Raw genomic sequence first — 27492 nt, forward strand, 5'->3', positions numbered from 1 at the left:
AGAATTAATTATTGAAATCAAACCAGACATGACCTCCATTTGAAACATAACAACAAGCAGGAAAGAGTTCTACATGTAAACCAAATCGAGGCAATTGATGAATTCTGTTCTGGTAGAGTAGTTTAGGTGCTGCATAAAGAGTATCTGGAACTCAAAGATAGAAGTAACTTTGCATGCAGATTTCTAGTTAATTGCATTGCTAATTCAGTTACTTGTGGATTTTTTACAAAGGCTTTTACATGGTTTGGTTGCTTATGATAATTGGAATTCTAGTTGTCCAAAATTGCATCTGATTGCAATTTAGTTATGTAGCTCTAGGTATGAAAATTATCTTCCATTCAGGCTAAGATTAAGGGCACAGCCAGACTTTTCTTTTCCTCTATATTTTGTACTGTCAGATCTGTTAAGAAAATGAGCTATTGCACAGAAGTGCTGGTTTTACCTGTTGTAAATATGCTCTGTTGTAGCTGAAGATCTGCCACCCAGTTATTTGTAGCAAACTAGCGGTACATCATAATATTTTTCTTGTGTTAATATTGTGAACTAAGCTTACTTGTGAGCTTCCCTGCTAGGTCTATCAACATGTGATAGTTTGTTGGGTGCACTACCTTAACGGGCTATTGATTATTTGATATTATTGGAAGGGTTGTTTCTTAGAGTATTTAGAGCTGGGTACTACCTAGGAGACCTAAGGTTCTGGACTTTGGCGCCAAACGTTTTGATTTGAAGTGCATGTGGCTGCCAAACCTGTGTCACCAACCAAGCACCGTCTAAGAGCAAGATTAATAGAGTCGCCGGCTGGCGCGCGAGGCGCGCCTCACGCGCCAACTCACGCGAGCGGCCTCGCGGGTGGTCGCAGGCCCCACAAGTTTTCAATGCTCTGCGCAGGACAGCAGCAAACGTGGAAGCCTTGGAGCGGACCAACGGTGGCCGGATGGGCATTGCGCCCGCTTTTCGCCGACGATTGAAGTCGGTCGCTCTCTTCTCTTTTCTCTTTTCTCTCTCTCCCACGTCAGACGTTGCTGACATGTCTCTCCCATTCGCCTGCTGATGTAGGATTATAATACTTCCTCTAACCATTTGTATGGCTGCCATGATAGATCACTAGGATCGACTAATGCACGGATCGAGTAGGATTTCTCTATCTTTCCTTGATCTGAGTACAACAAAGTCCTAGATCTACAACAATAACACAGAGAAAAAAGAGAGAGGAGCGAGATTGAGGACCTTCAGTGCCTGCAGAAGAGCTTGGTCCGGCCATCACAGGTTCGTTGATGGAGATCCGCTCAAAGGCGGCGGCGAGCAGTGCAGAGGCGTCGTGGACGTGGCGTCGGAGTCGAGGACGGTGACAGCGACGCCGATGAATCAGCGTCGATGGCGGTGGTGGTGATTCCCGCTGCTCCAGCGCCCCTCTAGATCGGCTAGGGTTTAGGATGTGGGAGAGGGTACTGGCGGCGCGACGAACTTCGTTCACAGTGCCCCGGCCCCTTCACCCCTTTTTATTTTAGCGCTGTGCAGCGGGGACCCACCAACCATTAAGGGTTGGGCGCCCCCGATCAGGACGCGGATTAAGGGCCTAATAGACCGTTGGGTCTATTAGGAAAGAGATCAATCCAATATTCTCCCCCTTGATCTCACTTTGTACTTTAACTTTATACTTTAACTTGAAACTTTTTCCTTTAGTTGTTCCATCACAGATTAATGAATAGAGCATGCTTTATCGTCACGATCCAAGACCGATAGACTCAACAGCTACCATACACATCACTGTTTTGAAACAAATTCTTTATCTTTTGGGCCCTTTTTGTTTTCCAGAAATCACAGGCTTTTCCTTAAACCCATGCCGGCTATGTGTTCCATGAACACATTGGGTGGTAAGCCTTTAGTGAGCGGATCCGCAAGCATTTTCTTTGTACTTATATGCTCGAGTGTAATAGAGTGATTCTGGATTTTTTCTTTCACAACATAAAACTTTATGTCAATGTGTTTGGCAGCACCACTTGACTTATTGTTGTGAGCATAAAACACTGCTGGTTCATTGTCGCAGTACATTCTGAGTGATCTTTGAATGCTGTCTACCACTCTTAAACCGGGTATAAATTTCTTTAACCATTCAACCTGCCCCGAGGCCTCATAACATGCCACAAATTCAGCGTACATCGTTGATGATGCAGTGACGCTTTGTTTGGAGCTTTTCCACGATATAGCTCCCCCTGCGAGTGTGAACACATAACCGGACGTGGACTTTCGGTCATCAATGTCCCCCGCAAAATCCGCATCTGAGTGCCCTTCTATCTCTAGGGAATCGGATTTTCTGTATGTTAGCATGAGGTCTTTTGTGCCTTGCACATAACGTAATGCTTTCTTTACCATGATCCAGTGTGCCTGTCCTGGATTACTTTGATATCTGCCAAGTATCCCGGTTACAAATGCTAAGTCAGGGCGTGTACAAACTTGAGCATACTGTAGGCTTCCGACAGCTGAAGTATATGGAACCGCTTTCATTTGATCGATCTCATACTGGTTCCTGAGACATTGAAATTTTCCAAATCTATCGCCCTTGACTATTGGAGCAGGTGAAGGCTTGCACATATGCATACTATATTTCTTTAGAACTTTTTCTAAGTATGCCTTTTGTGACAGTCCTAATACCCCCTTTGTTCTATCTCGGTGAATTTCAATTCCCAAAACAAATGAAGCTTCACCGAGATCTTTCATATCAAAGTTTGAGGGCAAGAATTTCTTTGTCTCTAGTAGCAGACCAACATCGCTACTAGCAAGTAGAATGTCATCCACATATAGGATCAGGAAAATAAATTTTCCACTTCTGAACTTTGCATAAATGCAATTGTCCTTCTCATTTTCTTTAAACCCAAATTTCCTTATGGTTTCATCAAATTTTAAATACCACTGCCTAGAGGCTTGCTTTAATCCATAAATGGATTTCTTTAAGCGACATCCCATATGTTCTTTTTCTTTCACGACAAAACTTTTTGGTTGTGCCATGTAAACATTTTCATACAAATCCCCGTTAAGGAATGCCGTCTTTACATCCATCTGATATAACTCTAAGTCATAATGTGCCACCAATGCCATTATAATCCTGAAGGAATCTTTACACGAAATCGGAGAAAAGGTTTCGTTATAGTCTATCCCTTCTCTTTGCGTAAAGCCTTTTGCCACGAACCGTGCTTTGAACCTTTCTACATTCCCTTTGGAGTCGTGTTTTATCTTGTAAACCCATTTACAGCCTACTGTTTTGGCTCCTTTATGAATTTCCTCTAAGTCCCAAACACCATTGGAACTCATTGATTTCATCTCATCCTTCATAGCTTCCAGCCATTTAGATGAGTGAATACTTCTCATGGCTTCTTCATATGAAGTGGGATCACCCTCCATATGAACCTCTTCTGTATTATAAACTTCATAGTCGCTAGAAATAGCCGACCTTCTTTCTCTTTGTGACCTTCTAAGGGCCACTGCTTGTGGCACATTTTGTGCCTCAACTTCTGGCACATTTTCCATAGGAGGCTGTAGCTCCTCCTACTCATGTCCAACCGCGGGTTCAGGCGGTTCCTGGATGACAGGTTCCAAACCTTCGCTCACTGTTGGTATGTGTGGAGTTGCGACAGGTGTTGACACCGTAATAACTGGAATAGTTGGCGCAGCAACAACCGAAGAAGGTACTGACATCACTATTTCAGGAACTTTTGGTGCAGCATCAACAGGTAGTGAGAAAAATGGCTCTTGAATCATAGGAGTAGGCACATACACCCGCTTCTCCTCAAGGTCAATTTCTCTAGGTACCATGCCCCCCCTGATCATTTCACTTTCTAGAAAGACAGCATGTCTCGTTTCTACAAACTTTGTATGTCTGTCTAGGTAGTAGAAACGAAAACCTTTCGATTTTTCAGGATAGCCTATAAAATGGCAGCTTACAGTTTTGGGATCCAGTTTTCCAATATTTGGATTAAACACTTTAGCCTCAGCTAGGCTTCCTCAGACCCGTAGGTGAGTCAGTGAGGGTTCTCTTCTTGTCCATAGCTCATACGGCGTTTTGGGCACCGATTTGCTTGGCACTCTGTTGAGAATATGGATGGCGGTTTTTAACGCCTCCATCCACAGACTCAATGGCAATGTGGAATAACTCATCATACTGCGCACCATATCCATTAGTGTACGGTTGCGCCTTTCAGCTACTCCATTTTGCTGAGGCTCCCCCGGTGTAGAGTATTGGGCAACTATACCATTTTCCTGTAAAAACCTCGCAAAAGGTCCAGAAACTTGTCCATAAGGGGTATGTCGACCGTAGTACTCCCCTCCACGGTCTGATCTTACTATTTTAATTCTTTTGTCAAGCTGATTTTCAACCTCAGCTTTGAATATTTTAAATTTATCCAATGCCTCAGATCTTTCTTTAATTGGATAAATGTAACCATAGCGGGAGTAATTGTCTGTGAATGTTATGAACGAATCATAGCCATCCACACTTTTGACAGGAAACAGTCCACATATATCAGTGTGGATTATTTCTAATGTTCCTGCACTTCGTGTGGCACCCTTTTTTATTTGCTTTACAAATTTTCCTTTAATGCATTCAACGCATTGTTCAAGATCAGAGAACTCTAACTGTGGAAGAATTTCACTCTTCACTAATCTTTCAATTCCCCCCTCGAAATATGACCTAAACGACAGTGCCATAATTTCGATGAAGTATCTTGAGTTCTCTTTCTTTTCTTTGTTTCTTTCTTTGACAAGGATTCATTCACATTCACATTACATACAGAATGCACTTTATCACGCATAGATAATAAATAAAGATCATTGTAAAGGACAGCAACACCAATACAATTATTATCAAACCATAGTTCACATTTGCCATTCGCAAAACGACAACCAAAACCATCTGTGTCTAAGCGTGATACACTTATCAAGTTTCTTTGAAGCGAAGGAACAAATAAAATATCTTTTAATACAAGCATGAAACCATTAACTAGCTCGATGGAGACATCGCCAACAGCTTCAACATCTGCTTGTACTTCGTTCGCGACTTTAATGTGTCTTTCGCTTCTTTGCGTAGTCCTTGTCGAACGGAATCCCTGTAAAGAATTTGCAACATGCACAGTTGCACCAGAATCAATCCACCAAGTAAATTTAGAAAACTATAAGTACAGGGATTCATTAACAAATGAAATTACATTCTCACCATTCTTTGCCATTATCATCTTTAAGTAGGGGGGACAATCTGCTTTACGATGCCCCTTGTCAAAGCAGTGGAAGCACTCATCTTGTGCTGGAGTGCGCTGTTGCTGATACTTCTGTGGCATAGGGGCTTTGTCTTTAGCTTTAGAGGAAGAAGCAGCATGGAAAGGCCTTTTCTTGTTATTATGCACAAAATTGACAGACCCACCATTCTGTTTCTTGAGTCTAGCCACGAGGGGGACGCCGGGAAGGTAGCGACGGCGCCGCCGCCGGCCCTCTCGCCGGCGCGCATGCTCCCCGGTGTGGGAGCACGCCGCCATCGAGCGGCTTGGCGGTGGTGCCCTTTTCGAGCCCGCGCGTGGAGAAGGCGTCCCAAGTCCACTAGCAGTGGCTCCGATCTGTTTGCCGGCGAGCCAGCCCTCTGTTGGGCTCCCACGCAGCCGGTGGCCGGCGATGGAGCCGGCGATTGGACCCAGGTAAGGCCCCGCCACCCATTTTCCCTTAGGGTTAGGGTTAGGGTTTCGACTTTTCTTTTTCGATTTGCATCGCTTTGCCTTTGTTGTCTCTTGTTTCTTTGATTTGTGACCGAATCAACATTTCCCATCTCGATCTACACTTAGTGTAGGCGACTGATACCATTGATAGATCACTAGGACCGACTAGTGCACGGATCGAGTAGGATTTCTCTCTCTTTCCTTGATCTGAGTACAACAAAGTCCTAGATCTACAACAATAACACAAAGAAAAAAGAGAGAGGAGCGAGATTGAGGACCTTCAGTGCCTGCAGAAGAGCTTGGTCCGGCCATCACAGGTTCGTTGATGGAGATCCGCTCAAAGGCGGCGACGAGCAGTGCAGAGGCGTCGTGGACGTGGCGTCGGAGTCGAGGACGGTGACAGCGACGCCGATGAATCAGCGTCGATGGCGGTGGTGGTGATTCCCGCTGCTCCAGCGCCCCTCTAGATCGGCTAGGGTTTAGGATGTGGGAGAGGGTACTGGCGGCGTGACGAACTTCGTTCACAGTGCCCCGGCCCCTTCACCCCTTTTATTTTAGCGCTGTGCAACGGGGCCCACCAACCATTAAGGATTGGACGCCCCCGATCAGGACGCGGATTAAGGGTTGGGTCTATTAGGAAAGAGATCAATCCAACATGCCACACTTGTGGGATTGCGAACTGTGGCACAGAACCAAACAACTATACAAACAAGCCTCGTGCTCGTGGTCCTCGGGAACCACAGGTCCATCCAATCACAACTACCCTCTTGTGCTCTTCGAGAACCAGACCTGTAACAAAAAGGTTAAAGAAAAAAAATCCAAGAAAGTTAGACATTGTTTTAGAGTATCTCCAACAACATATCTGAATTAAACAGGTAAAAATAGATAAATTCTTTAGAAATCAGAATTCAACAATCTCTTCATCTTGCTCGGCTCGGTATCCCACTCGCTATCCCCTATCCCTCGCTCGCAATGTATACCGAGTGAGCAAACTCGCCATCTCGCTCGGCACGCGTCTCTCCCCGCGCTCTTGCTTTGCCTTTCCCAGCCCGCGGCTAAGCTCCTCCTAGGCTGAGGAATCAGCCCAGCCACCACCGGCCACCATTGACGTCGGTTGAGCTCAAGCCGGGGCCTCTCGCCAAAGGCGGCGGGGCATGGGAGGGAGGCGAAGTGATCGAGGAAGAAGGAGCTCCTAGCGACGAGAGGATGCAGCGGTGGACGCAGACGGTGGAGCTACACTTCCCCGCAGCGGGAGCACGATCTCGGCGTTGACGCAGTCGAGGAGGCGCTCGTGATTGACGTTGAGGCGGTGCAGCCTGACGGCCTCGAGCTCCGCCAGTCTGGCCTACGGCGGCGGGGACGGGGCGACAAAGATGGGGGATGAAAAGCTAATGGGCCTCCGCGTGAGCTACTACCAGGATTTGGGAGGCCTGAAAGATTGAAGCTACTACCAGTAAGATGTTGATGAAACTTCTCTATCATTCTATAAAACTCTCTTTTTTTTTTCTTGGCATGTCAGCAAAATTAATAATGTAATATATAATTTAATTGTACGGAACTCTTCATGGAACTTCCATTAAGAGTAGCCTAAAGGTTAATATTACATACTGTATTTATACAGGACTCACGAATAATCAAATTTGCTTCGATCAATCCAAGCTTATCTTTCACCAGTAGTTCTCCAATATGCTGCCTTGTCACGGAGCTGGAACTCGGACTGTGACAGTAGTTACATTTGAACTTCATTCCAGGTAAGCTACTTTCCCTTAAAACAAAAATGAACGGCTGGCTTTCACCGAGAAGTGAGAATCTTTCTGACTTTTCTGTTGAGAAAGAGCCTCATCATTTCGAACAAGAAAAGAAGAGACTCCAATTGAAAACACCTGAATGGGCAGCATCGATGCAATTTTCAATATTCTCATGGAGTGGCAGTTAAATACACGCGCAATACACGCGCGCTCAAGGTCCGCGTGAACCAACCAAATCACATCCATCTCTCGGTGTCACCAACCGAGTTTTCAGAAAAGATTCACAGGGAAAACGACGCACAATGCTCTGCCTCCGCAAGCAGTTCAGAGCTATCAGAGGGCGATGCCTTCCAAGTCGACCGCGAGCACTCTGGCGAGCGCCTCGATCCCCACGCCTTCGTCGCCGTCCCCTCCGCCGGCGACGCGGATCATGGCGCGCACCTCCTCGTCCGCCGCGGGCATCCCGGCCCACGCGAGGTACGCCTTGAGGTCCTCGAACCCGACCTTGCCGTCCCCGTCCAGGTCCATGAGCCGGAACGCGTCCTCCATCGCGGACCGCCCCCCGGCGCCCCCCGCGGCCGCGCGGCCGGCCAGCAGGCGCTTGAACTCGTCGTACTGCACGAAGCCGTCGCGGTCGGCGTCGGCGGCCGCGATCATGGCCGCCAGGTCGTCGTCGTCGAACCGCCCCCCGGCGGTGGCGTAGAAGGCCTTGAGGTCCTCCCGGCTGATGCGGCCGTCCCGGTCCGCGTCCAGCACGTCGAACGCCGGCCTCAGGTCGCCGCCGACGCCCGCGGCGGAGAGGTCGAGGCCCAGGTACCTGCCCGTGGGGCACATGGTCTCGTCCGCTGCGGCGCGAGGAGGCGGGGTGGTGCGGTGGGGGAGAAAGAAAACTCGGGAACAGTCCGGACTCTAGAGCCCTGGATCCAAAATCGCGCGCTGCTTTTGCGGAGTTCACGGGCTAATCGCGGCTTGTGCTACTCCCAGCGGAGAGGGGTGGCCGCGATTTATGGAGGCGGGGGGATGGAGTGTCCCGTCATCGAGTACGTTGCTCGCCGCTCGCGGACCCGGTCCAGGAGCGGGCGGGCGGGCTCCATCACGCTGACGCCCTGGGCCCCGTTGCTCTTGCTGGTTCGGGACCGTGAGGCCGGTGCAGGGACGAGCGGTGGACGAGGCGTTTGGGAGACGCTGACATGTCAACGCTCGTATTAATTAGTGATGATTTGTTTGGTTGGCTTGACCACCCTAGATCTGACGCGGGAGAGAGGCCTTGCGGCGCAAGGAGCTCTCGCTTGACGAGGAGCAGGGGTCGCGCGGGGTTGGACCAGGCCAAACGGAAAGACGTGTAGGGTGACGTCATGAGGTCACTTCGGCGTCGCATCGCTCTCCGGCTGAGATCTTCCGTGGCGTCAGCCGCACCGCCACTGCTTTTCCGAGACCGTTCCCGTGCTTTACCACGAGCTCGCTGCTGCTGCTTTCGAGGAAAACAGGGAGTGATCAACAGTAACAGCGAGCGCCAGCACGCGTGTTAGGAAGTACTTTTTAAGAGTGAAGGTTGCGTGGCATCATTTTAGCAAAAAAAATCACTTTGCCTTTCCTTTTTCTCTTGAAAGCCTGTTGATTTCTTCTAGTTGAGCACCATGGATTGGGCTCCCACCATTTTGGCCAGAGTTGGCACGCGGAATGGAGACAGAAGTTGCCAACATCAAATTCCGTGGAGGAGGAATATGATGCTCCAACACCGATGATGGTAGAGAAAACCAGCTTTCGTTTCACGCCCGGGGGATCCGTCAGCGTTCCGTAGGGTTGAAAACGACGGAACGGTTGGGAAAACTCCTCTCCCATTTTCGTTGCCATATTTTTTCACTGGGAATGGGAGCGGGAGCGGAAAAACCGAGAACGGGAGCGGGATCGGGATATACGGGATTACGGAAACAAACAAATATGGGTGGGAATACCACGGAAATGGGACGGGAACCGGGACTTCGACCGGGACATACACATGAAACTTGAATGGCCATCATATCCCGTGCTATTTGTGAGAGAATTGGATATTCATTTGTGCTGTTCTTCCAATAGGACAGAATGTCAAATGGGTTCTGTTTTGTAAGAGATTCAGCCATATATTTGTCCAACTCATTCAACTCCTTGTTGGAGGCCCCATTATCATTATACAAGAATCTCTCAAGTTCAGCATCTTGATTTTCAACTAGTGGATCTGCTGGGCTGCTATGATTATTCTCATTCACAGAACTCTTTGAATTTGCAGGTTTAGAGCTAGCATAAAACTGGAACAAGTTCTTGACCACACTCATAAACTCATCTAAGTAAACCTGATAGTAGTCACCATGAAACTTTCTCATATAGAACTTGACCAGTTTGTGCTTATACCTAGGGTCAAGGAAACATGCAACAGCAAGACTAGTACTAGAATTGGACTGGACCAGTAAGTGAACTGCTGAGTGCTGACTTTATATGTCAAGGTTTTGGGTTGGGCCGGACATAGTATAAATTGAGCCTATCCCGTATTTGGTGAAAACGGGATAAAAAACGGGGTATCCCGGTCGAAATACGGGATCCCGCAAATACGGGCGGGATAACCCCTCTCCTATTTCCCGTCCCGCTCCCAAATACACTCGTCCCGTTTTCCGTCCCGTTTCCGGACTTTCCCGTCCCGTTTCCGTATAGGTCAAAATACGGGATAAATATGGAAAAACGGACGGACAGAAACGGGATTTTTCCCGTGCATTTTCAACCATAGCATTCCGACCGAGAGAACAAAGGCACGTGTGCCCGCACGAACGGCGAGTGCCCGGCGGTAGGGCCGGCCGGCGCGCATATGCATCTGGCCGAGAAGGACGCGACGTGGTCACTTGAGAGACGGATGAGTGAATAATGTGATCCCGGCGCGCCATATGTGTCGGGTACCATGATTAGGGGCACCCTAGTCGTGTGACTAAAATCGCCCTAAAAACGCAAACACATGTTAGGCAACTGGGCCCACAAAGGCCTACAGCCTCCTTCCAATCTGGAAGAAAGGAAAGGACTCAAAGAAGCCCAATATGCGGCCCACGTACACAGTGCGGCTCATCCGCACCCCCCTCGAACCTGCAGGGCGATCTCCGCCTCGCTCGAGGATTCCCCGCTGAGACCCTCGGCCGCGCCCCACGTCTCCGCCTCGCTCGAGGGTAGCGAGCCTACCCTCGGGGGAGCGGATCATCTCCGCCTCACTCGAGGCCACCCCTCGACGGAAAGGACAAACGGCCCTTCCGCTCACCCGCCCGCCGCACGGAGGCATTAAATTCCAACCACTCCTCCACAGCGCCCGGGTCAGACGGCGTCAGGCCGCCATTCCTCACAATGGCTGTGACCGGAGTCCCGTCCGCCAACTCTGGTCACTGCTCCGCCATTCCGGACGCTGTGGCGACACTGTGGGAACCTGCGACGCAGTGCAGGATGTGCTCGACACTGCTCCAGCCACTGTGCTGCCAACTCCCCATACCTCCTTCGTACTTTCCCCTCCGCGGAGCCCTCGAACGTCATGGGCACGACCCTTGGAAGCGGCTCCGGCCTTGACCAGGACAAGACCCTGGCCTGCAGGACTCTCGGAACGTCGCCACGCCTGGGGGACGGTACCCCCTACAGCAACAACCACGCCGCCCGCTGGAGCTACAAGGACACCGGCGCGATCTCCGCAAGGCCAAGGACGACGGCCACGCCAGGCACCATACCCCACAGTGTACTTTCCACAGTGCTCGACCACTGCACCCCCGCGATTCGGGGAGAAGACGACGACTTTCACGATTTCCTGTGTATGTACACCGCCCCTCCTTGTGCCTAAGGCTGGCTATCGAGCCGGCTCAGCTCGGCTCGGCTCAGCTCGAGCTGGCTCGTTATGGTAACGAGCTGGCTCGGCTCGGCTCGTAAACAAGTCAAGCTAAAAGGTAGGCTCGGCTCGGCTCGTTTGTCAGCTCGAGCTGGCTCATTTTGCTCGTGAGCCAGCTCGATCCAGAACTTCGCGGTGGTCCTCAGCCTTTCCTCTTCCTCCTCCAGATGGCAGTGTTGCCTCTCCATGGCCGTGACCTGCGGGAAACGGGGGCGTCGGGGTCGTAGGCCCTTGAGTGGATGGAGCATGGCTGCGGGGAGAGGAAGCCTGGCCTGGAGCTGGCGCCTGGCGAGCAGATCCTGACGACGACGCAGGAGGGGTGCCGGCCGCGGCCCGCGGCCTTGCCTGCCTGCGTCGGCCGCGGCCGCGCGGGGCACCTGGGGACTAGAGGCGGGTCGCCGGAGGGGTGGCCAGGGACGGCCGGAGACGGGCGAGGCAATGGGGGGAGCTGGGGAGGGGACTCGCCGGCGGGGGATCGGGAAGGGGACTTGCCTTGCCGGCAGGGGATCGGGGGACCGAGGAGTCGCCCTCGCGGCTCGCGCACAGGCAGGCACAGCCGCCGCAGCGCACAGGGGAAGTGGGGAAGTAGTAGAGGGAGTGGTGGCTTAGGGTTAGCAGCTGGGCTGGGCCATTGGGTGGGCCGGCTTCAGATTTGGGCGTCGGCTCGTTTCGGCTCGCGAGCGGCTTGCGAGTTGGCTCGAGCTGGCTCGATAAAACACCGAGCTAAAACCTTGGCTCGGCTCATTAATTTTTTTCAACGAGCCAAGCCGAGCCGAGCCACTAATGAGCCGAGCCGAGCGAGCTACCGAGCCACGAGTTTTTCGTCCAGCCTTACTTGTGCCTATAAAAGGAGGAGGCGGGCTTTCCCTTAGAGGATTCCATCCACCCGGTAGAACACAATACTCAGCACTGCTCGCAGAGCCCAAACGCTCTTCTGAGCCTCGATATTGGCACTCGCCCCAACCAACTCCTCTAGCAGAGCTTCCTTCCCTCTCTCGCCTCGCTTGTACCCCTACTACAGGTACCCCCGGTGCAAGACAGTACAATGTTCTTGCATACTCTTTTGCTGGACGTACGGCCCCACGGCCGGAACCAGAATAAATCTGTGCGTGACTGTGTTGCCTCTTGCATCATCATCTAGGACGAGGAATACACAATATCATCACTAGTTGGGTCCGAACAACCGAGTCGGGACGCCGACAATAAGTTAGGAGACGACCACTCGCTCACATGCCGTCCGCTACGTGACAACCGTCAGACAGGTCCACATCGATTTGGTGTGCCGGTATTTTCAGGGCGTGGCTCACCGTAGGACGGCGGTGGAGGACGTGTTCACATGGTTGGCAGATAGCATGACTCGGTGATTGGACGTCACGTGAGCTGACTAGTGAGAGGCAGTGAGGCACTCGTACATAACGATACTACTCCCTCCTGTGCATATCAAAATATTCTAGTAGAACTTTTCAAAAAAAAATTCTAGTAGTACAATGTAGAATGAACAGAGTACTTAGCATGCTAGAGCGGCTTCTATTTGTGTCATCTAGATCAGAATTTACTCTAGAAATTCACTGCATTGCCATATAGGTATAGGGCTCGTTTGACGTTCTAACAGAAACGTTCTGAAATGCTCTCAGCGCCAGGGTTAAATTTTCCGACCGGTCGCCCCTAACCGTCGGGGTCGGGTTCCGGCTAACCAGACCGGTTAGTCCGGTTACCGGTCGGAATCGGACAAACGCAAATTTGAATTCAAATTCTCCCGTTGAAACGGTTCTAACCGATATACCGGCCGGATAGACCGGTTAACGGCCGGTTTGACTGGTAACCGGTCAAATTCAAATTTTTTTCTTTTTTTGTTTAAATTCAAATGCCCGCAAAGTATACTAAATAAATGTTTGTATAACATATTTTTGTCGGGTGCCACAATTAGGGACACCCTAATCGGGGTACTAAGACTGTTTTTTAAAAAAAACACAAACACCTGTTAAGTCAACTAGGCCTACGGTCTCCTTCCAATCCGGAAGAAAGGAAAAGACTCAATAAAGCCCAGCACGCGGCCCATTCACATCCCCCTCGAACCCGCGGAACGATCTCCGCCTCGCTCGAGGGTCCCTCCCGGGCCCGCTGGACAATCTCCGCCTCGCTCGAGGGTAGCGGATCTACCCTCGAGCGGGTGACTCATTCTCCGCCTCGCTCGAGGGCCCCCCTCGGGACCCTCGACCACGCAACACACTTCCGCCTCGCTCGAGGGTAGCGGATCTACCCTCGAGCGGGTAACTCATCTCCGCCTCGCTCGAGGCCGTCTCTCGGCACAAGGGACAAACGGCCCCGCCACCCAACCGCTCGCCGTTCGAAGGCATTAAAGGCCGGCCGCTCCACCACGGCTCAAAGGACGGGCGGCGTCAGGCCGCCACTCCCACAGTAGATGTGACCGGGGTCCCATCCGCTGACCCCGGTCACCGCTCCGCCACCCCGATCGCTGTAGCAGCACTGTGGGCATTCAATACGGGACAAGACAAGCTGGCGCCGCCCCCGTTGCTGTTCTGCCGACATCAACCATCCGGACTCACCTCCCGCAGGGGAAGGGGTCCGGCGATGTCACGTGTCCTTCCAAGAGGGGCACTCTGCACGCACGGGCGGGACCCCGGACCTCCCCCTTATGGGGTCCGGGACTTCCACGCGCTCCTGGACCTTCTAGTGTGCACGCCCGCACTCCGACCAGGGGGTCCGGGACCGTCCCACGCCATTACTACCGCCGGAACACTGCAGGACGACCGGCGCAATCTTCATGGGACCAAGGACGGAACCCAGGACGACAACGACGCGCGCCGCCTTCCCACAGTACACTTTCTACAGTGTTCGACCACAGTACCCCCGTGATTTAAGGGGAAACGATGACTTCCATATCCCCACTCATGTGCACCGCCCTTCCTTGTGACTATAAAAGGAGGAGGTGGGCTTCCTTAGGCGGGGTTGGCAGCAGGTTCTCCGGTTTTTCTCCCTCAGAAAGGCCTCAGCACTACTGAGCACTCACCTCAACCGACTTCACTCCTAGCAGAGACTTGGGAGCTTCCCTCCCTCTCTCGCTTTGCTTGTATCCCCTACTACAAACACTCCGGGTGCAAGATAATACAGTGCCCTCGCACACCCCCTTTGCTGGACGTACGGCCCCGCGGCCGGAACCAGGATAAAACCATGCGTTACTGTGTTGCCTCTTGCATCATCATCTGGGACGAGGAAACACGCAGCATTTACTAGTTGGGATTCAGGCCCCCCGGGTCGGAACACCGACAGTTGGCGCGCCAGGTAGGGGCGCCGCGTGACATTTTCTCTCTTTTTCCCATTTGATCTCCAGGAATGGCGAGCAGATCCAACCCATACCCTATGGGTGTTTCGGATCCGTTTCCAGCGGGACGCGCGATCTCGTTCGGGAGTCTCGAGTTCAGGACAACCGGCAACAGTTACCTCATGCAGCTCCTCTCCTCCGAATGCAACCTCATCACTCCGACTTCGCTAGCCCGGCGCAACAGGTGCTCGGGTTAGCGTTCGCGACAAGCACGCGCGGAGCAGCGTCGTGCGGCACGCCACAGCTCCCCCACGTGGGTCGAGGCTGGCGTGTCGCAACTCAGCATCAAGGCCAATGGGGCAACCGTTTCGTCATCGCGTGCCTCGGCGTCATCTGCGCCGGCACCATCGCCTGCGGCAACACTAGTGCCTCCCAGGGGGGACTCGACTTCGGCGTCGCCCTTCCCCTTCGGGATGCGCAACGCTGCCGCCCACGCCTCGTCAACCGTCGCTGACTTCATCGAGCATGAGGATACGCCGGGTCATCATCTTCTGCCGATCTGCAGCCTCATCGCGTCGTCCCCTGACGAATCCTACCCCGAGACGGCGAGCTCGATCGCCGACGACGTCGACTTCTTCATGAACAACTTCACGGCCGAGGAGGCCGAGGACTACTCCGGGTTCTACGACCCCGACGCTCTCCGCTCGTTCCAGCTGGCGACGGCGTACTGCCTCACCTGCTTCGAAGACTCCAGCGAGGGGGATTTTGATCCTTCCCGGGAGTGCTTCATGGTGGACCAGGCACCCCTCGACAGCGTGCCGTGCCTGGTGCTCATGCCCAAGCGGCGGGACGTGTTGCGCGGGAGCGCATCCTGGCCGACGACAACCTCGACAAATCGCCGGAACTGAAGACGGCGGGCGAGAAGCTCGTCGCTGCGGCTTACCTACTCCAAGCTATGCCTGAGCCATCGACACCTTCGGGCCGCAACCTGCGCCGCGAGGCACAGGAGCTCATCGAGCAAGCTGCCGTGCAGCAGGCCGAGAGTTCTGCGTCTCGCATGCGCTTGAAGGCCCCGGAGCAGTGTGATGGGACTGCGCACCAGGACCGTGAGGTTTCCGTGCACACACCCCCAGCGGCGAAGGGCAAAGCAGCCGTAGCACCCGGCGCGAGGGCACCCTCGGTGCACGAGTGCATCGGGAGAGTTCCCGTAAGGGAGCGAATCCGTGACACTCGCGGGCACGCTGGCGACGGCGACGCCCGCAACGTCATCGATGGCAGGAGGTACACCCCTCGACGGGGTGGACGCTTCGACCCCGAGCACGACAGGGGTGAGTCACCGGAGCCTCCGGGCACCCGGGTGTTCAGCCGGGAGATTCGGACCGCGCCCTTTCCCCCGCGCTTTCGACAACCCAACACCCTCGTCAAATACTCGGGCGAGACTGATCCTGCAGTCTGGCTCAACGACTACCGCCTAGTGTGCCAGCTAGGCGGCGCGATGGAGAACGCGACTATCATCCGCAACCTTCCTCTTCATCTTGCGGACGCCACACGAACGTGGCTCGAGCTCCTGCCTGCGGATCAGATCCACAACTGGGCCGATTTGGTCCATATCTTCGTGGGCAATTTCCAGGGCACGTATGTGCGCCCTGGGAACTCTTGGGACCTCAAAGGGTGTCGTCAAAAGCCCCGTGAGTCCCTGCGTGACTACGTGCGACGCTTCTCCGAGCAGTGCACCGAGCTCCCCAGCGTCACCCACGTCGAGGTCATTAACGCTTTCCTCGAGGGTACGACGTGCAGGAACTTGGTGCATGAGCTTGCGAGAAGCCGACCCGTTAACACCAATGAGTTGTTCGACGCTGCCACCAACTACGCCGCCGGCGAGGAAGCGGTTGGTGCCATCTTCGACGATAAATCGAGCGAGTGCAAAGACGATGCGCCCGCGGAGGGCGGCAACGTCAAGCCCAATGCCCCCGCCAAGAAACTGAAGCGGGGGAAGAAGGGAAAGAAGCCGGTCCCACCGAGCCAGCGCGGGTCGAGACAGGCAGAGGACTCCGAGGAGGCCTTTGCAGCTGCCCCAGACCGCAAGGGACCTCGAGGCCCCCCTCGAGGCGGTGGTGGCCAGTTCGACGACATGCTTAAGAAGCTGTGTCCTTACCACAAGGGCCCGGTCAACCATACCCTCGAGCAGTGCGAGATGCTCAAGAAATACTACAACCGTGTCGCGCATCACGACGAGGACAAGAAGAAGAATGCTGGCGACAAAGGTGGAGATGACGAGTTCCCCCAGTGGAGAACGCCTTCTTCATCTTTGGAGGAACAACGACGAATATGACTTCTCGGCAGCGCAAGCGTGAGCGCCGCGAAGTCTTTTCCGTTACCAAAGCTACGCCATCCTACCTCGACTGGTTGAAGGATACCATCGCCTTTGGCCGCGAGGACCACCCCGACTACGTCCCGCATCCGGGACGGTATCCGCTCGTTGTCGACCCCATCATCGGCAACACTCGCTTCTCCAAGGTGCTCATGGACGGAGGCAGCAGCCTCAACATCATGTACGCTCCTACCTTGGAGCTCATGGGGATCGGACTGGACAAGCTTCGCCCCAGCAAGTCGCCATTCCATGGCGTTGCGCCGGGGAAGCGAGTCCAACCCCTCGGCCAGATCGATCTGCCCGTATGCTTCGGCACAGCAGCCAACTTCCGCAAGGAGGTTCTCACTTTCGAGGTGGTGGGATTTCGAGGGTCCTATCATGCCATCCTTGGTCGTCCTTGCTACGCCAAGTTTATGGCTGTCCCCAACTACACCTACCTCAAGCTCAAAATTCCGGGTCTGAAGGGCGTCATCACCATCGGCTCTTCGTTCGAGCACGCCTACGAGTGCGACGTCGAGTGCGTTGAGCGCGCGGAAGCTCAAGCGGAGGACGAGGCCCTCGCAGCCACCCTCGACAAAATGGCAAGCGGGGCCTTGGATTCCAATCACCGACATGCCGGGAGCTTCGAACCCGCCGAGTGTATCAAGAAGGTGCCTCTCGACCCGGGCCACCCCGACGGCAAGGCGTTGCAGATCAGCTCCACCCTCGACGACAAATAGGAAGTGGTGCTCGTCGATTTCCTCCGCGCCAACGCAGATATCTTTGCGTGGAGCACCTCGGACATGCCTGGCATACCGAGGGAGGTCGCCGAGCACTCTCTTGATGTCCGACCCAACTCCAAGCCGGTGAAGCAGCGCCTAAGACGCTTCGACGAGCTCAAGCGCCGGGCGATCGGCGAGGAGTTGCAGAAACTTCTGGCGGCCGGATTCATCAAAGAGGTATTCCATCCCGAGTGGCTAGCTAATCCAGTATTAGTGAAGAAAAAGAGTGGAAACTTGAGGAAGTGTGTGGACTACACTAGTCTAAATAAGACATGTCCGAAGGTTCCCTTTCCTTTGCCACGAATTGATCAGATTGTAGATACTACTGCAGGATGTGAGCTCTTATCCTTTCTTGATGCTTACTCCGGTTACCACCAAATCAAGATGAAAGAGTCCGACCAGCTTGCGACTTCTTTTATCACACCTTTCGGCATGTACTGCTACGTTACGATGCCCTTTGGCCTCAGAAACGCCGGAGCTACCTATCAACGGTGTATGCTTCACGTTTTCGGAGACCATCTCGGGCGGAGCGTAGAGGCATATGTCGATGATATCGTTGTAAAATCCAGGAAGGCGGACGACCTGGTTGCCGATCTCAGGATCACATTCGATTGCCTACGGGCCAAAGGGGTAAAACTTAACCCCGAGAAGTGCGTATTCGGGGTGCCTCGAGGCATGCTCTTGGGTTTCATTGTCTCCCAGCGGGGCATCGAACCCAACCCTGACAAAGTCTCGGCCATCACTCGGATGGGACCGATCCGAGATTTAAAGGGGGTATAGAGGGTCATGGGATGCCTAGCGTCCCTTAGCCGTTTCATCTCGCGTCTCGGCGAGAAAGGCTTACCCCTGTATCGGCTCTTGAGGAAAACCGAGCACTTCACGTGGACCCCCGAAGCTCAAGAAGCCCTCGAAAGGCTGAAGGCATCGCTCACTCATGCTCCCATTCTTACGCCACCTACGGACGGCGAGCCCCTCTATCTGTACGTAGCTGCGATGACCCAAGTGGTCAGCGCGGTGATCGTGGTTGAAAGACAAGAGGAGGGTCAGGCTCTGCCCGTCCAGCGGCCGGTGTACTATATCAGCGAGGTGTTGTCCGAAACCAAGACACGCTATCCGCAGATTCAGAAGCTGCTCTACGCAGTAGTGCTAGCTCGACGCAAGCTGCGCCACTACTTCGAGGCTCACCCCGTCACCGTGGTCTCGTCTTTCCCCTTGGGAGAGATAGCCCGCAATCGGGAAGCCGAGGGTAGAATTGCCAAATGGTCTGTGGAGCTGATGGGAGAGACTCTCGCCTACGCCCCCCGCAGAGCGACCAAGTCCCAAATCTTGGCTGACTTCGTGGCTGAGTGGACGGACACTCAGCTACCCCCATCACAAATCCAGGGCGAATGCTGGATTATGTACTTCGACGGGTCGGTGATGAAAACTGGCGCCGGTGCCGGCCTCCTATTCATCTCACCCCTCGGAGAACACATACGGTACGTGATCCGCTTGCATTTCCCTGCTTCGAACAATATGGCGGAGTATGAGGCCCTCCTCGGTGGCCTCCGCATCGCCATCGAGCTCGGCGTCAAACGCCTCGACGCGCGCGGTGACTCTCAGCTTGTCGTCGACCAAGTAATGAAAGAGTCCAGCTGTCACGACCCGAAGATGGAGGCATACTGCACCGCGGTGCGCCGCCTCGAAGGCAAATTCGACGGTCTCGAGCTCAATCATGTCCCGCGCAAGTACAACGAGGACGCCGACGAACTGGCCAAGATAGCCTCGGGGCGGACCACTGTCCCCCCGAATATCTTCGCCCGCGACATCGCCAAGCCCTCCGCCGAATTCAAGGACTCGCCGGAGCCGGGCCCCTCGTCCACCGGGTCCCCCGGCGGGAACCCCCCGGTGGACGGGGTCGAGCCCATGGACATTGACTTCGGGACCACCTCCGCGGACGAGGCCGAAGCAATGGAAGTCGACGAGGCCCCCACTTCGCGAGACTGGCGCGTCCAGTACCTTGACTGGATGATTCAAGGGATCTCACCCTCGAACCGTGCTCAGGCACGGCGCCTCGCCAGGAGGGCCAAGTCCTTCGCTCTAATCGACAATGAGCTACACAAGCGCAGTCCCTCGGGTGTCTTGCAGCGATGCATCCCCCTCCCCGAGGGCAAGGAGCTGATCCGCGACATCCACGCTGGCATCTGCGGCCATCACGCCGCGCCACGTACCCTCGTGGGTAACGCGTTTCGGCAAGGATTTTACTGGCCCACCGCGGTCGCCGACGCCACCGACGTCGTGCGGACCTGCGAGGTTTGCCAGTTCTATGCTCGAAAAACACATCTTCCGGCCCACGCTCTGCAGACCATCCCCATCACGTGGCCGTTCGCTGTGTGGGGGCTGGACCTCGTCGGACCGCTGAAGAAGGCACCCGGGGGCTTCACCCACTTGCTGGTGGCGGTCGACAAGTTCTCCAAATGGATCGAGGCTCGACCCATCGGCAAGATCAAATCCGAGCAAGCAGTCCAATTCTTCACCGACACCGTCTTCAGGTTCGGGGTCCCGAACTCGATCATCACCGACAACGGCACCCAGTTCACAGGCAAGAAGTTCTTGGCGTTCTATGACAGTTTCCACATACGTGTGGACTGGTCGGCTGTGGCACACCCACAGACGAACGGGCAAGTGGAGTGTGCCAACGGCATGATCCTCCAAGGACTAAAGCCAAGAATCTTCAACAAGCTGAACAAGTTCGGCCGGAGGTGGCTCACGGAGCTACCCTCGGTCATCTGGAGCCTGAGGACGACCCCAAGCAGAGCTACAGGTTTCTCTCCGTTCTTCCTCGTCAATGGCGCCGAGGCCATCCTCCCCACCGACTTGGAATACGGATCGCCAAGGCTCAAGGCATATCAAGAGCAACGAAACCAGCGAGCTCGCGAAGACTCGCTGGACCAAGTGGACGAGGCTCGAGACATGGCGCTCCTCCACTCTGCGCGCTACCAGCAGTCCTTGCGAAGGTATCAAGCGCAGAGGGTCCTGCGCCGAGACCTCAACGAAGGGGACTTGGTGCTAAGGCTTCGACAGGACAACAGGGGCCGCCACAAGCTCTCACCTCCATGGGAAGGACCATACATAATCGCCGAGGTGCTCAAGCCCGGCACGTACAAGCTGGCCAACGAAAAAGGCGAAGTCCTCACCAACGCTTGGAATATACAACATCTACGTCGTTTCTACCCTTAGCATTTCAAGCTATTTCTATATTGTTCGTAATCGCATTTTCAATTTCCCGAAATAATAAGGAAGCACCCTTCACTTATCGCTTTTTGGGAACCTTCCCGACCCTCGAGGGCTCGGGCGTGCACGAACATTGAGGTACGCTCGGCTTTACCCTCGGCAAAGCCGAGCCTCCCTCGGGGGCTACTACGGGGGGAACCCCCGAACGTCCCCAAAAAGTCGCCAATGTTTTTTCGAAATATTTCCGTCTCGACCCTAAGCTTCTCGTATCCTTGGAAAAAACGGACGCGAGGCGTAAGCAACTACGGTACGGGGCTGGCCGAGTCGTGGGGCCGCCTACGCCTCCGGGATACGGCACCCCCCTCACCACCCTACGCCTACGTTGCTTATGAACGCGAACTTCCTCGCAGATGTTTATCTAAGTCGCATACGAAGAACACGGAAGTAAAGTAAAGAAACACGGGCTCGAACACACGAGGCCTCGACAGGCCACACATTCAAATTATGAAATAAAATTCCATATATTCATAGGATGCGATTACGAAGCGCGACTGTGATAAACACTAATCTATTTACAATGGGCTTCGAGGCCCAACTTTCCTACAGGCTACCATCCCCCCCTGCGGGTCTTCAGGGGCGTCGAATTCAGCGAAGGGAGGGATGTCTGCCTCGAGCCTCTCGGCGAGGACGGTGGCGAACTCCTCCGCGGCTGCGTCAGCTTCATCCATGATGACCGACGCGGCGTCCGCATCCGCATCATCGGGAACGACGTACCCCGACGACACCCTCTGGAGATCCATGAGGTAATGCGTCGAGGCCACGGCGAGAGCCCGCAGGACACCGAGGCGGAAGGTACTCTTGGCGTGTTCGGCAATCCGGCCGCCTAGCGCGCGCAGGCGGCTGATCACCGAACTGCCCGAGACGGCGCCCTCTCCCTCGAGCTCTTGACACACGCTCACGGCGGTCTGCTCCAGCTCAGCAAACTCCATCTGTGCCGCCGTGAGCGCGGTGTGGACCGCTTCCTTCGCCGCGGTCTCATCCGCCACCTTTTGCCTCAGCTCTGAGCAAAGGAAATCGACATTAGCCACGAAAGAAAGCAAATCGACGAAAAATCGAAGGTACTCACCCGCCATGTTCTTTTGCGCCTCCTCCCTCTGGGTACGGGCGGCCTCCTCGAGCGAGGACAAGGAGGCTTCTTTTTCCTTAAGGCTAGCCCCCATGTTCTGGAGGGCCACCTCCCTCTCTTCGAGGGCCACACCCTGTTCCTGGAGGGTCCCGGCGAGCGCAACCACGGCCACCTCTTTGTGGAGGAGCTCAGCTTTCTGCTACTCAAGAGTGGCGCTGAGGCGTTGCAGCTCGGCGCTCTGCGCCTCAGCCTCCCGAGCTCTATCCTCGAGCGCCGTCCGAAGGCGCTGCAGCTCGGCAGCTCGTGCCTCGGCCTCCTAGGCCTTCTCCTCCGCTGCCGCCCTCTGGACGTCCCGCTCACCAGCAACCCGCGCCAGCTCCTCCTCCAGCGCCTGCTGACGCGCTCCCAGATCGGCCATTTTTGTATTGGCGTTGATGTTTTTGAGCACCAGCTCGGCGTTGTGTTGCCCGAGCTGGCTCATCTGGGAGTACAGCCGGTTCATCTCGACGCTCTTTTGGCGCGAGATTTCTCTCAGCTGCTGCAGAGGGGGAGGGCGTGGGTGAAGACGCGCAAAATCTAAAACTGAATCCGAGCAATTTCTGGGGGGAAATATTTACCTGGCTGACCTGGTAATCCGCGTTCTGATGGAGCTGATAAGCGCAGTCGAGGGCCTGCAAGATCTCGCGCCCGACGCCCATCTGCTTGTTCCAGGCCTCTTCCTCCTCCTGCTCTTTGCGAAGGAACTCCGAGGGGACACCGGACGGAGCGATCACCCCAAGGTGGCTCCCCTCGGAGGCCCCCGCTTCGAGCACGCCCGCGCTGACCGACGCGAACTCGGCGATGTGCGCGGCAGCGCTCGCCGCAGCAGCGGGGTCGATGTCCATCGAATCCCCGTACTCCTCGCTGCTGTCCGGCAGCTCCACCACCGCCGTCACACCCCCTTGCGCCGTCGGCTGAGGCACTACCGCAACGGAACCCTCGTCCAAGCCCTCCGCGGGCCCCGGCGCAGGGGCTCCTTCCACCGCCGGCGCTTCTCGCGCCGTATCATCCTCCGTGATGCCCTCGCCCTCGGCCCTCGGGGGCTCGTGGACAAAGTATCCTCCCCTGCTTGGCCGGAAGGACACTCCTGCTCGCCCCCGCCAGCTTCTCCTTCCGTATCCAGTCGTGCGGCGCTGGCCGCGTCGCCCTGACCGGCCTCAGCTTCAATGGCCGTCTGGGCGGCGCCACCAGCACCGCCCCGGCCAGTCTCCTCGGCATCGTCAGCCTGAGCAGCCGCTTCGGCGCCACTCTGGCCGGCGTCGCCCTCCTCTTGTGCCCGAGCTTGCGGCGCCGTGTGCGGAGTGCTGTGAGCCCCGGTCTTAAGAGCCTTGGCCGGGGCAAGCCGCACTGCACCCTTGGAAACGGCCCCGGGGCTGAAAGTCAAGAGACGCGAGTTGAGCAGGATCGAGAAATCCACCAAACACATAACAAAAGCGAAATTCTGAATACTTACCCAGATCGAGCACTCATGCTCCGCTTCCTCGTGGCGCTCCTTCGAGCCCGAGCCATCGAGCCATCCCTCGAAGACTGCCCCGACGGCGCCCCCCTCGTGTCGGCCCGGCGGCTCGAGGCTGCCAGCACGGACGACTCCTCTCCCGCCGCAGCCTCGGCGCCACGGATCAGCACCTGGGGCGCGGGCGTCTCCTCGGCGGCCGCCGACGGGGATGACTCCCGCGCCACAGCCTCGAGGGAGGGATTAGCCGATGGCCCCCCTGCGGCCCTCGGCTCCTCTGGCGCCACGATCGCTCCCTCTTCTTCGTCCCACAGGTAGAACGGTGCGGGGCTCGCGCGCGCACCTTCCCCGTCGCTCCTCAGAGCGTGGTCCTCGGCATCCTAGGCCTCCTCCTCGTCCTCCTCCGAGGACTCAGGTGTGGCGGGCTGCGGCTTCCCCTCCGCGCGAGCGAGCTTGCATGCCTTGTCGTGCCTCGCCTTCCTTTTCCTTTTCCTCTCGGCCTTTGTCTCCGCCGCGTCCTTCCGCCTCTTCATCTTCTCCGCGTGGAGGCGATTGATCAGGCGCTGTTCTGGGACGGGAGGCCTCGAGGTACCGCACCTCAACCCCTGCAGAACACGCCCGAAGGTGGGGTCAGGAAAAGGGGACTATACGACGCACGACGAGTTCGAAGCCAAAACTTACCAGGGAAATATACCCCGGCTCGGGGCGCATCTTGATCCTCCAAAGATCCGCGGGATCTTGGGGAAACTCTGCCACCGCGTACCTCGCCCTCCGGGCGGCGTTGGTGTGGGAGAGAAGCTTGCTCGACATCCTCGAGCCTTCGACCTTGCTCCCGGGGGCGAGCTCGAAAATCGGCAAGGCCCTTTCCACGAGAGGGATAACCCTCTGCCGGTGGAAGTTCGCGATGACGGCCGCTGCCGTCAGCCCCTTCTTCGCCAGACGCACCAGTGCGTCGGTGAGGCCCTCGAGCTTGGCCTGTTGCGCTGGGGGCGACACCCCCCAGTCCCACTTCGACGGTCGCTCCCGGAGAACTTTGTTGGTGAACTCCGGAAGCGCGCCCTTGTGGTTCCGGAGGTAGAACCACCCTCGGCTCCACCCAGCGTTGTTCGTCGTCATCTTGCTCGTGATGTAGAAGTTCCTCCAGGTCGGGCGGACGTGGAGCGTCAATCCACCGGCGCGCGCGTACCGCCTCGGCTGGTTCCGCGCGTTCTCGACGAAGAGTTCGCCGCGGAACAGATGAACCCAGAGGTCCCAGTGGGCCTCGATGCCGAGGTACCCCTCGCAGACGGCGACGAAGACCGCCGCCTGCGAGATGGAGTTGGGGCTGAAGTTGTGCAGCTCCACCTCGTAGTAATCGCATAAGGCCCGCATGAACCTGCTGGCGGGAACGCCGAAGCCCCGCTCGTGGAGGCGCACGAAGCTCACGACATAGCCTTGCGGGGGCCTCGGCTCGGTCTCGTCCGGGTGTGGGGAAATCCACGCCGGCGCCCCCAAGTCTGGGTTCCGTGACAGCAGCCGGTCGGCGACCAGCTGCTCCAGGACCACCACGGTGGCGGAGGACTTCCCCCACGGCAAGGGCTCCTGAATGTCCGACATGTCTTCGACTCGAAGGGGAATGTGGGAACGAAAGCTCTGGATGGCTAAGGTGCTTCTTTCTCCCTTCTCTCTCTCTCTTTCTCTCTCTTCCTTCTTCCTTCCGCTCTTGGCTGCGGGCTCAGGATGCAGGGATGCGGAGAAGGCGAAGCAGAATGAAGGCAAATGGCCAGGTGAACCCGGAACCTCCCCTTTCTCTTCGTATTTATTCACCATGACGGGCGCATCCGTAGCCATGGCCCAAATCTACCGCATTGAATGCGGTAGATTTTGCTATCGCTGTCGGGCGGGCCCCACGACCGCGGAGTCTCCCACGCGTGCACGCGGCAATGAATGCGGCACGGTAACCGGCGGGCGCGGCGCGACTGTTGCGTTATCCCATCAGTCAGCAGCCACCCACGCCGCTTCGTCTGCCCGAGGCTGTCGCCTGAAAAGGCGCGCCCACACCGCACCGCCCAAATCGGGCCACATCGCCCGCTACCGGCGGAAGACCCGCGCGCGCGTGGCTCGCGACTCCGCGTCGTTTCAAACCAAGACGGAATATTCCTTCATAGGGTCTCTTCACCCTTGAAGGAATCGCATTTCGAGGCCTTACTGATCAGGGGTTCGAAGCCTGGCCCTTCAGGGGGTTCGACAGGCGCCCCAGATCCCCAGAGTCAAGGACTGCGGGGATGTGCCGTACAAGCTACCCTCGAGCGTGGAGTTCGAGACATCCTACACAGTGTTCAAGGCCAGTCGAGGGTGCCTAGAAGGGGGATCCCATCGAGGGAGAGCATCGAGCCCTCGAACCCTACCGAATGGGTTCGAGCCCCGCCTAGCGAACCCTCGCGAGCGCTTTATGAGACGTGTCTATGGACCACGAGCCGACCCCTATCGAACGGGGCACGGACGTCCGCTTGAACAACCCGCTAATAGCTCACTGAAGCAGCCATAGCTCGCGGCCCGGGCATGGGTAGCGTGGTGCGCTTCACCCCTCCTCCCTGCGGAAGGGCGACGAGGGTCGTAGTCGAAGTCGAAGGTTTCCCCTGAACGCCTTCACACGGGCCTAGGCTAGGGGGCTCCTCGCACACCACGGTTCAAAACCACACCCTCGAATAAATCGATAACCGTCACTTATGAAGCTCCACGCGTAAACCGAACCCACCGCTATTAGCGTACGTCCCCCTAACGGCTAAAGCTGAACGCCAGATCGCCGTACCAGCACTAAGAGTGCCGAGGCCTGCTGAAAAAGTGCCGATGCCGGCTGAAAAAGACGCTGGCCGGCCATCCTAGTAGAGCTACCCAGCGGGACAACGTTTATAGCCCTTGGACGAGCACAAACTCTCCTCCAAAGCCTCGGGGGCTACACCCGCGGGTGCGCTGACGCGCCCCCGCGAAGGTGACTTCACACATATTCGAGGGTCGTGACTCTCTGTACACCCCTATACCCTCGGTAATCCTCCCCGCAGAGGAGAAATGGGACTTTATTGCTCAAATGCAAGTAAAGGTTACAAAGGGTCACCGGCGCGAAGCCATCGAAAGATACAAACACATTGCCACCTACGTGGCAATTTTCCCTGTCTTGGGGAGGAGCGAGCGACGAAGAAAGGCACCGAGCCGCTAGCTGACGCAGCGGCGAGGCTGCTAGGGATGCGAGAAGCGGCCCCCAGACCTCACGGGTCCAGCGGGACGCTCTCCTCGCAAGCCTTCTTCTAGCGTCTCCTCCACCGAAGACCACGCGGGGGGTCAAGCTGGCGGACAGCGCCCTCCGCATCGTCTCCCCGAGAGCAACCTTGTCGCCGGGGGGGACGATGCAAAAAACAGCCGCCGGACCTGGCGCCAGCGCCCCCGGTCAGGCGTCTCCATCCCCCTTCAGGCTAGGGGACATCGCGGAAGCATGACCCCACGGGCCCAATGCTCTTCTGCTGATCCCACTGAACCTGAGGGATGGAGCGCACGCCCACTCCGGTCTTCCCCAACCGCTCGCAAGCATTCTTCTAGCGCCAAAAGCCTAAAAAAGCCAGGCCACCCCATCTGGGGGCCGGTCGCAAAAAGGCAAAGGAAACATTACAAGATTTAGGCAATGCTGGAAGAAAGAGTCGGGAGGCTGGAGAAGAAGGGAAATCCCACGACCCCTATTTATAGCTGCGCCGGGCACAAAGCTTCAAGCTTATCAAAGAGCGGAGGCTTGTATCGCCCGTGACAAAGCGGCGCTCCACGAGCAAAGGATGTCCTCGGTCCCCGCGCCGAGACACGACCGAATGAAATAAAGCGGAGCTGAGCCCCCGGATGCTAAGCGGTGCAGCATCGGCCCTGGCCGGATGCCCTCGAACGGTGCGCCGTAAAG

At 55.9% G+C, this 27492-nt stretch overlaps 1 protein-coding gene across 1 annotated transcript; it reads right to left on the reverse strand.

Moving 5' to 3' along the window:
* Positions 1–7561: 7561 nt before the first annotated feature.
* LOC120692704 (calcium-binding protein CP1-like) lies at positions 7562–8435 on the reverse strand. The gene has a single exon (XM_039976078.1). It carries the CDS (start codon positions 8276–8278, stop codon positions 7778–7780), a length of 501 nt encoding a protein of 166 aa, XP_039832012.1. The 5' UTR covers positions 8279–8435; the 3' UTR covers positions 7562–7777.
* Between the last annotated feature and the right edge of the window lie 19057 nt (positions 8436–27492).

This window comes from Panicum virgatum, chromosome 9N (genome assembly GCF_016808335.1).
Source record: "Panicum virgatum strain AP13 chromosome 9N, P.virgatum_v5, whole genome shotgun sequence".
Lineage (NCBI taxonomy): Eukaryota > Viridiplantae > Streptophyta > Magnoliopsida > Poales > Poaceae > Panicum > Panicum virgatum.

Bases quoted from the DNA above. Each gene is read 5' to 3' on its own strand.
- LOC120692704 (XM_039976078.1), bottom strand. From the start codon at position 8,278: ATGTGCCCCACGGGCAGGTACCTGGGCCTCGACCTCTCCGCCGCGGGC.